This window comes from Marmota marmota, unplaced genomic scaffold (genome assembly GCF_001458135.2).
Source record: "Marmota marmota marmota unplaced genomic scaffold, marMar, whole genome shotgun sequence".
Classification (NCBI taxonomy): Eukaryota; Metazoa; Chordata; class Mammalia; order Rodentia; family Sciuridae; genus Marmota; species Marmota marmota.
In genome coordinates this window covers 51,037,736-51,047,322 of record NW_026000005.1, presented here as the reverse complement: position 1 = coordinate 51,047,322, position 9,587 = coordinate 51,037,736, and the positions used below count along the sequence as shown (strand labels likewise).

Genomic DNA, 9,587 nt, shown 5'->3' with positions numbered 1-9,587 from the left:
CCCACCCACATTTCCACCGCTTCGCCCCCACCCCAGGAGCATCTCAGCACTTCCTCCTCGCTGCCTCCCTCCTTCAGGAGTGAGTCACTGAGCGCCCCAAGGAGGGACAGGCCTCTCCACCAGGAAGCTGTCACGGCGCCTGGGCCCCAGGCTGCATCGATCCCTCCTGGCCCACTCTCCTGGGCAGTGGAGGATGTTGCTCATGACCATTTGATTTTCTGTTTGAACGAAGCCTATGAAGACAGATGGACAAGCCTCACCGCCAGGGCCTCACAGAGACACCAGGAGGCTGATCAGATTGCACTGTGGCCGGTCTTGTCTGGGTCTCTTCCATGATTCTATGTTCTGAGGAGGCTCAGGAGCCCAGTCTCCTCAGAGAACGTGTAGGAGAGGACCTGGGTGACAGGTGGCCTGCAAGCTCTGCTGGGTCCTCTCAGAACAAGGCTTTCTTCAGGCTATAGGGAATGAGCAGCTTCAGGCCCACGAGCAAGGGCAGGCCGCTGGTGGGGGGGCATCCATGGGTACCGGAGAGAGGCAGGTCTCGCCTCCACCTTGTCTCCACAGATGCAGAGGTACACACGGGCCTCCGACCTACGCACACACCCATGCGCCCAGTGCACGGCCTAACACACCTGACAGGATATGGTCAGGGTGACCGTCACATTCTCGTCAGCTAGGGATTTCCAGGTGTGAGCACCAGAAGTCCCTTGTCCCCCTTAGGTCCCCTGCCAGCCAGGACGTCAGTCACCTGCATCCAGCACCCTCATGATGCTCAGGGGCCTGCTCCCCCACTGTCAGAAACCTCACTGGCTGTCAGGGGTCCTGGGCCCAAAGGGCCCAGCAGGGAGGTCCTGTGAGCCCTGGGGAGCAGGCCCCTCTGCAGCCCTGGGCTCATCCACGACATCAGGTCCACCTGACCCTGCCCAGGGATTTGTGTGAGGAGGAGGACAGAGTGAGGAGGCACCTACCAGAGTGGAGCAGGAGAGGCCTCCTGCAGGGCACGGGAATGGGTGGACCGAGGAACCATAGTCCTGGGTGAGCAGGAGGAGGAAGGAGTAGAGCAGGAAGAGGGCAGAGGAGGTGAGGGACAGATGGACAGTGTCCTTCCAGGAGGCAGAGCTGGAGCCTGAGGGTACCTGGGCCAGCATCCAACAGGAGCCCGTGGGCAGACTGGGGGCTGGGGTGGGCCCTGTGGCTCTGGGGGCCATGGAGCCTTCGTGAGAGCTTCCTGAGGGAGGAATAGCTCTGCCCCAACCCGTGTTGTCCCTGGGCTCCCTGCAAGTGGCGGGTGAGTCCTTCCTGAGAGCTCGGCTTGGCTCCTCCTCTCTAAGCTAGGGAGGGAAACGTCTATCCTGACGGGACGCCTCGAGAGCCCAGCCCATGACAGGTGTGCAGCTGCAAACTTGGGGTGCTGCAGGGAGGGCACCGAGGCCCTAGGCAGGCGAGTGGCTGCGGCTTGACTGAAGGGCGGCCTGAGCCCACCCGCTCTGCACCTGCGCCGCCGCCTCAGACACGGGATCCCAGGCACTCCTGCTCGCCTGCGTTAGGCCAGGCTGCGCTTGGTTACTGCTGTACACTTGCCTAGGGGTCAAAGGTGTCCCCGAAAGCCCATGTGCACTGCAGGGTACATAGAGAGGGGCCTATGTCAGAGGCACCTCAGAGGTGCCCCTGTCAGACTTCCCAGCCCCAGAACCGTGAGCTGACAAGTGTCTGCCCAGTTTACATCACAGTCTGCTGTATTCTGTTAGAGGGGCACAGACAGGCTGCCGCGCGCGCGCTGCGACGTGCTCCTGCATGTGGCCTGGCCCCAGGGGCTGCGGGAACGAGTGAGTGCCAGGCAGTTCTCCCCTGGCTCTGCCTCCCAGCCGCCCTCTGAGAAGGCTGTGGGTCTTCTGAGCTCTCTCACAGCTGAGTGCAGGGCACGGGAGTGGGCCTGGACGGGGCGGGTGACCTCACACGGGGGTCTGTGCAGGGAGACACCTGCCCTCTGAGCTGCACACGTGGGTTCACGGCTATGAGTCGTAGACCTCAGGCAGAGCCAGTGTGGACAGCTCGGGCCCCTCAACCTGGGGGCTGCGGGCTGTCCTGCTGGCCCAGCCCCACACTGTGCCCTGGGCTGGGGGAGGCACAACCGTGTTCTCCAGGTGCCCAGCAGGTGCTCCATGGCCAACACTCACTCAGCTGGAGGATCGGGGCCGAGGCCAGCCCACTCCCAGCAGCAGGACCCTGTGCCCACCACCTCCGAGCCCTGAACTCCCAGGAGAGGGAGGGAGCGCCGAGGCTGCCCACCCCAAGTCCTGGGAAGGTCACCAGAGATGCAGGGAAGTGACCAAGCCCGGCAAACGAGGAAGCCACACTGAGGGCTCTGACATGTCATTACTGCCCACAGCTCTCGTCACCACTGACACCGATCGGCACAGGAAGGTGTGAATCAAGCAGGACACAGTGACCAAACCAAAGCCATTAGCTAGCAAGAGCCCTGGGTCACTCGCTGGCCAGCAGTGACTCCAGGTGACATGGCAAAATGACCAAAAGCCCCACTTCCTCATCCTTGAGTCACCAGACCCTGAGTCACCCGAAGTCTATTAGCTCCCAGATGGAGAAGGAAAATCAATATTCTTTGGCTGCCGCAGGCAGAGGCGCCGCCCCTGCATTATCTCCCTCACAGCCCCGCAGCCCCGGCTTTCAAAGGGAAGTGGCACAGGACACGCGCATTGCCGGGAGGTGATTAGTCTCATCTCCACAGCACCGAGGGCTTTGAGTGGGAGAGGCGCAGACGCTGGAAACGTCCAGGCCAGGGTGTGCGCTGGCCGTGGCCCTCGCCTGCCTGAGTGCCGCTGCACGCAGAGACCAGCGCGGCCGCTGTCAGCGTCTGCAGGGCGGCGATCAATACCCGCAGGAGCGGCTGGGCAGATGGCCTTGTCTCCACACACGTGGCACATGTGGGACTCGAGAGGAAGCAGCCCCACCCAGAGCACGCCTGCTGAGCACCCCTGGAGGAGGCCGGTGGCTGGACTGGGGAGGTGACTAGCTGGGGAGGCCAGGGCCGGAAGGTCAGCGGGGGTGAGGGGCTTGGTGCTGCCTTCCAACAGGACCCTGGCTGCGGCCAGATTCTCCCAGCTAGGAGGGGCTTCCCTCTAGTATCCAAAGCCTCTGGCTGCCTTCTAGATAATCCCAGGGCACGGTGGCTTCTTGGGCTCTCACAAGGAACTTCAACACATCTCCTTTTGCCTTTTGCCAAAATGGCAGAAGGAAGAATAAGCAGCTTAATTCTCCATGTTGATAATAAGGGAAGAGCTGGGGGTGGTGGGCACACTCGTAATCCTAGGGACTTAGGAGGCTGAGGCAGGAGGATCTCAAGTTGGAGGCTAGCCTCGGCAACTTAGTGAGGCCCTGTCTCAAAATAAAATAAAATGGACTGCGGGTGTAGAGCACCCTGTGGTAAGGGAAATCTGCCCCCTTCCTTCCTCTGCATTTTCTTTCAGGATTTCTTTCTCTTTCCTTTTCAAGTGTTTGTAAGTCTTCATCAAGGGCTAAAAGCTCAGGACCCAGGAGCCGCCTTTTTGAAATGCAAACAACAGGACAGTCTCCGGGTTCCTTTGTGTGGCAGAGGGGAGGGGGCCCTGTGTCAGTTTGCAGAACTACCTCCTGCCTAAAGACAGAATTGGGTTTCTTTTCCAGGTAAACCAGCACAGGTGGTCTTCTCCTTCACTCTATGACAAAGTTGGGGCAGCCTGTGTGACAAGAGGCTCTGTCAGGTCCTGTCCCTGAGGACTGCTTACTGCTTATCCTGAGGGCATGGAGGACAGGGGAAGTTGGGTTGGGTCCGGGCGGGACCCCTCCCAGCCTCCTTCCCAGCCTCCCTCCCATTGCCTGGGTGTGCATTGGATTCTGGTTTTATATTTATTCAATAAAAAACCTTTTCTTTTTCTTGTGGAGAGGTATTCTGGGAAAATATTTTTGGGTTTTAAAAAATTGTGTGGTGACAGCATTGCATGGGGTGGGGCTCCAGACCCTGCCTGGGCTCCAGGTGTGGGTCTGCCTGGTGCCTAGATGTGTATGCACGGGAGTCCTGGCAGGAACCCCTGGGGCTTCAACTTGCATGCGACAAAACCAACAGATGCAGTTTAGACATGCACCACAGACAGACCTGGGGTTAAGGGGAGCCCTGTTGGCCCCGCTGATGCTTTCATGGAGAAACTGAGTCAGTGTCTGCAACAGGGCGGGCAGGGCATGGATGGTGCTCCATGTCCTCTCCCCTCCCCATGCAGCCCTCTGGGGGCTCCTCCACGGGGCCTCTTGTGCTCTCCTGATTGTGTCCCCCAGAAAGTGGCAACCATGAATGCAGAAGCACAGGCAGCCGCGGCCAAGTGGACCACTTAAACACCCTTGGTGGCTCTGGGCCCGTGCGTGTCTGAGTCCTGGTTCAGGAACCCTGGTCTGAGGGTGGGTGGGCTCAGAGGGCTTTCTCTGGGGTCCTGCAGAGACCTCCCCAAGACAGGCTGGGGCTCCTCACTGAAGGGCACGCTGCTGGCCAGCAGGGGTTTAGGCCAACTCCCTTCATGTGCAGACTGAGGGACATCAGGGAGGGCAAGTGCTGTAGCCACAGTAAGTACGAGGAATAGATACCGAGAAGGGGTTCCAGAGACACCGCCGCAAACAAGGAGCAGCGGAGCACTCCCCAGGAGGGACCCTTCGACCGCAGACCTGCCAGACCCCCTTCCTCACAGGCTGAATGGCATGCCACCCTGTGGACCCGCTTGTGGTCCAGCTGAGGGTGGGCACGTGGGCTGCTCCCCAGTTCAGCCATGCATCATGGTCCACGCTCGGGGGCACAAATGCCTCTGAGTCCCTGTTTTCCATTCTTTTGGGGGCAAACCCAGAACTGGAGTGCTGGACCTCAGGACAGCTATCTTTTTATTTTACTTTACTGATTTACTTTAGGAACTGCCATAATAACACGGTGAGCTTTATCTTATGTGAATTCACTTCAATAAAAAAGGCATTTGATGCTGTCTCTGCACGAAACAGGTGATTTCACTTTGCAAGTAAGTACTGAAGGGTTAGTTCCTCTAAAATGGCGCGTGTGAAGTGCACGCCTCTACACTCGAAAGCCTGGATTCTGTCAAGCCCCGGTACCTGGCTCTGGGCTGCCATCTGCCCTTTCCGTCTGCTGTGCTGGGCGGCCGCCGCGGTGGCCCAGATGCTGTTTTCGTCAGAACTGTCCACGCTGGGCAGGTACAGCGAGGGCAGCTGCTCGTTCCGACTGGGCTTCATCCCTTGGAGAGAGAGAGGGTTTGGATTACTTGGAGGGAAAGCTCAGAGTCGAAGAACCAGAGACCAAAGTGAAGCCATGACTAGGTTCCTCTGCTGCTCTGGGTGGGGACTCTGAAGTCACAGGGAGAAGGGGCGAATCCGTAGCCCCCCGCCCCAGGTCATCAGGGAACAGAGCTTGGGGGCAGAGCTTTCTTTCGTGTTTGAAAGCAAATTTAACATGATCCCCAATTCTAAACCACACCCAATCCCACATGTGTGGAGGGCAGCGGGCTGGGAGGTGTCCACAGTGGGGGTGACTTTAGGACATCTGCTCAGCAACATGGCCTCTGCGGCTGTTTTCCATCAGACCCAGGATTCACAGGCCTTCCTGGTCCTGTCCCACAGTGTGGCTGGAGATGCTTATTTCTGGGCTCCAGGGGGAGGTAACGTTGCTGTCACCACATCCTGAGCAGAATGTGCCCTCCACGCCCCCAGCTGGCACCACACACAGCAACACGGGCAAGTCACACGGAGGGTACTGTGCACCAGCTCACTCCCCAGAGCCCAGGGCACCTGCCCGGCTCTGCCCCTGACGCGCAGGGACCGTGCTGCACTGTGGGTTCTGCCCACCCCCGAGCAGGCATGGAGACCCTGTGCAGAGGCACACAGCTAACCCGGCCTGCCCGCCTGGCCCTGGTGTTGAGATCACCGAGTGTTGTTCAAGCTGCTACATTTGTGGCAACCTGTTATGCAGCAGGGGTCAACAGAGACGGCCATCTCATTCGCTCTGTGGGGCTAGACTCAACCAGTGTCTTTTCTCTAATGAGGACGCCGAGGCCGGAGGGTGGACGTTCATGGCAGAGCACACCAGGCCCATCTCTCCGCAGCCCTCCAGCCTGCGCCGCTCCATTAAGAGACAGCAGGCCGAGCTCTGGGGCGCCCCCTCTGCCAGCTCCCTGGAAGACACCCCTCCTCATCTGAGACGCTGGAAAGCACAAAGCATGGGCGCCTGGTGAAGGGCTGGTGGGGGCTCCATGCCCAGAGGGCCCCCTGCAGGGCGCCTTCTTCCGTGTCCCACCTCAGGCCCTCGCCTGCCTGCCTCCTCCATGTGCCAGGTGACCTGAGGTCACAGGAGGGAATGAAAAGCCACCAGGGCTTGATCCCTGGGCTGCCTGTGGGGTTCATTCGTTCATTGTTTGGGGACAGGGAGTGCAGCCCCACCTTCCAAAGCCCCCAGTGCTGTGGTCTCAGAACAATGGAACGGGACAGGCTTCCCACTCCCAGCTGCTCGCAGTCTGCGGTGCTGCCTCTGATCTCATTTGCTCTGACTCACGGGGTGTCTGAACTCCTGAACCCGCATGCTCCCTGGGGCCCAGGAAGGCAGAGATTTCATTTAGAAGCAACACTGTCTTGACAAAATTAAATGGAACAAATTCAGGTTGTCTTATTCCAGGGTCCCTGATTGTAACCAGGGGCACCCAGACAGGACCCACTCCATCCATAGCCAAGTGCAGCCTCAGGCCTGGTGGAGCTGGCCTGGCAACCGGGTGACCGTGGCCACTCTGTGAAACCTGCATGTCCCTACCCCAGCCAGCAGCGTGAGTCGGGCATGGTCAGCCCCTCTGCTGGTGTTTTAGGTGCCACAGGGAAGCACCCAGCCCAGAGACAGCCGGGGTCCTCGGTGCTTGCCAGGCAGCACACACGGGTCAAACGCATGGGAGAAGGGGCTCTTCTGAATCACCCAGTGTGTGTGTGCACTAATCCAGTGGACAGGGGAGGTGCTCAGCCACCCCTGGCCCACCCAGAGCCCATCTGGAAGACCCTGGACAACAGCACCCACCGGGCACAGTAGCAGGCCCCAGGGCCATCTTGCAGGAGTCCCCAGGCAGGCACGGTTCAGCAAGGGCATCCTGTCCAGTAGGTGGGGGGCTGTCTGGATGCTCTTCTGGATGGGGATGGCACCTGGAGGTCCTAGCATGAGCCTCTTCCAGGATGGCATCCTCCTGGGAAGTGGCACCCTCGGAGCAGGGCTCTCCTGAGAGGAACTGAGGACAGGGGCCGTCAGCCTCCGCAGTCCTAGGAACTGGGTCCTTCCAGCCCAAGTCCTGAGGGGCCCAGGCCTCACGTGACTGACGGACCCTAGACACCCACCTGCTCTGCTGACTGCCCATTTGCTGCCTGTTCTGTGTGCCTGCAGAGCTGGGGTTCCCAGTGATACCCAGGAAGCCCACGGGTCTGGTGCTGCCCGGGGGTCGGGCTCACCCCGAGGCCCCCATGCGGGAATTTCGGCTTACTTTGGGGGTGTGTGTTGCTACTGCCTCTACTTTGATAACCCTTCAAGGGTCATCCTTGGATGGGGACAGAACTTCCTGAGCTTTCCAACAGAGGAGTCTCTGTACTGTGCCACTGTCCCCAGGGAGACAAGGTGTCGAGGGCCTCTGGAAGCGACATACCACAGCTCCTTTGCGGCCTGAGTGTTGGTGGGTGGGTAGGAAGGAAGCAGTGGCCAGGCCCTGGAGGCCCCTGGAAGTACCGACACCAGGCCCAACCTGCAGCAGGAGCAGGACCCTGGGCCCAAAGTCCAAATGGGCGCTCGAATCTGGAGCCCTGCCCTGGTGTCCCCTCCTCCCAACAGTGGGCAGATGGTCCTGCCCAGCCCTGGCTGGCACTGCTGAGTCTGGAGGACACTGGCAGCTGGAGTTTGGGCCTCTGGGAAGCTGGACTCGTCTCTGGGCCTGGGCCTGGCTCTTGTGCCCACAGATACCCTCACTGCTAATGGGGCATCTCACGAGTGCCATCCACAGTCTCTAGCCCTGGAAATGCCCTGTAAGGCAGAAATGGTCACCCCTCTTCCAGAGGAGGGGACAAGGCCTCAGAGTGGTGTCCGGGGTCAAGGCCTCACAGCTGATGAGCAGAGTGACCCCAAATCCTGCTTCACCTGGTGGCCCCTGTGTGCACCCTTTTCATTCCCAAGACTGGCCCTCCTTGGGCAATGAAGTATATGGTCCCCTACTGTGAGATGGAGACTCCGGCACAATGTCAGGCCCTGTCTGGCTCCAGGCAGATGCCACTTTGTCCTGCCCTCCTGAGATCCTGGGCACTGAACCCCATGACCTGACCCCCTGCCTGGCCCACCTCTCCAGGCTCTCCAGGAAGCCCAGTCCTAGGAGGGCCTGAAGTATCTTTATTTCCTGTCCCAACTGTTCCCTGGATCGAGAACCTGGTATGACACATGGCTATTCAACACTTCCCAGAGCACCCCTCCACCTGGAGCCCAAGCAAATGCTGCCCCAGTTCCTGGGAGGGGCAGAGCCTGCTACCTGCAGAGTTGCTGTGGCCACAGGGACCGAGGGCGGGCTCGGGGGCTGACAGCAGGCCTGGGAGGCAGGGTCCAAGTCTTCCTCAAAGTCCACATCATGGAAGGAGAGGAGGCGCTTTTTCTTTGCAGGTGTGAAATGAGCAAGACTCAACTGCGGTCAGCTTGACAGACAGGACCAGACCCAGCCCTCTCTGCCTTAGGGCAGTGGAGCTCCTCAGTGGGCACATCTATCTCTGTGCTAGGAACAAACCTGCAGAGGCCCATGTGGCTGGGGGCCCATACTGAGCCCCACACAGCACCACCCTTAGACCCCTTGGGCTGTAAGTCCAAACCCCAGCCTGCCTGCCTAGCCCCCTCCTCCAACCCAGCCCAGGGCCTAATTGCTGTGTCTACTACCAAAAATAAGTTAAGAAGTAGGTAAAACCAGAAGCAAACACCAACAAAGACAAGGCTCAGGTTGGTGATAAAAGCCAAAATGTCCCGGAGGAGAACCTGCCCGGTCTTCTCTGAGACAGGAAGGCTGCCTGCTCGCAACCCCACTGTGCCCACCACTGTCCCCACTCTGGCCCCACTCTGCGCCTGCCATCAGGCTCTGCCCAGCCCACAGCTATCTGGGGTCCTGGATGCCCTTGGCAGGAATGGGATTCTTCGTGCTCAGCTGTAGGAGCTGGGGAACCAGAGGGTACCAGGACTTTCAGGAATCGCAGCCTGGGGTCAGGGAGGGGGGAGGCAGGGTGCCTGGGGAGGGTGGGTGCTGGGAGGACTCACTCTGTGGCCAAGGGGCTGGGCCTGGGCCTCCGGGCCGGGTTCTCCATCCTCATCTGTCTGCTCGCTGTCTCCACTCCTCTCTCCTACGCTGGGCTCAGGTCCACCTGCGACAGAGCCCTGCGTGACTCCACTGGAGGGGCCAGCTAGAGGGGCACACGTGGTCCAGCCACCAGCCACCTACCACCCCATCCCCTCCCCTCCCTCCCTCCTCTTTTCCTCCCTCCTTCCCTCCCCCTCCCCTTCT

General features: G+C 60.0%; 1 protein-coding gene across 7 annotated transcripts in view; it reads right to left on the bottom strand.

Moving 5' to 3' along the window:
• Mlph (melanophilin) overlaps positions 1–9,587 on the bottom strand; it is a 47,485-nt gene that overhangs the window by 13,507 nt on the left and 24,391 nt on the right. For 5 of the 7 annotated variants that reach the window (XM_048808801.1, XM_048808805.1, XM_048808804.1 and 2 more), the window contains exons 5-9: positions 9,344–9,447; positions 8,577–8,696; positions 7,710–7,805; positions 7,097–7,301; positions 5,140–5,279 (exon numbers count right to left, since the gene is read on the bottom strand). In XM_048808801.1, coding sequence (XP_048664758.1) covers positions 5,140–5,279; positions 7,097–7,301; positions 7,710–7,805; positions 8,577–8,696; positions 9,344–9,447 — 665 coding nt within the window. The remainder of the gene's footprint in view (positions 1–5,139; positions 5,280–7,096; positions 7,302–7,709; positions 7,806–8,576; positions 8,697–9,343; positions 9,448–9,587) is intronic. The other 2 variants (XM_048808806.1, XM_048808807.1) reach the window with 2 other exon arrangements.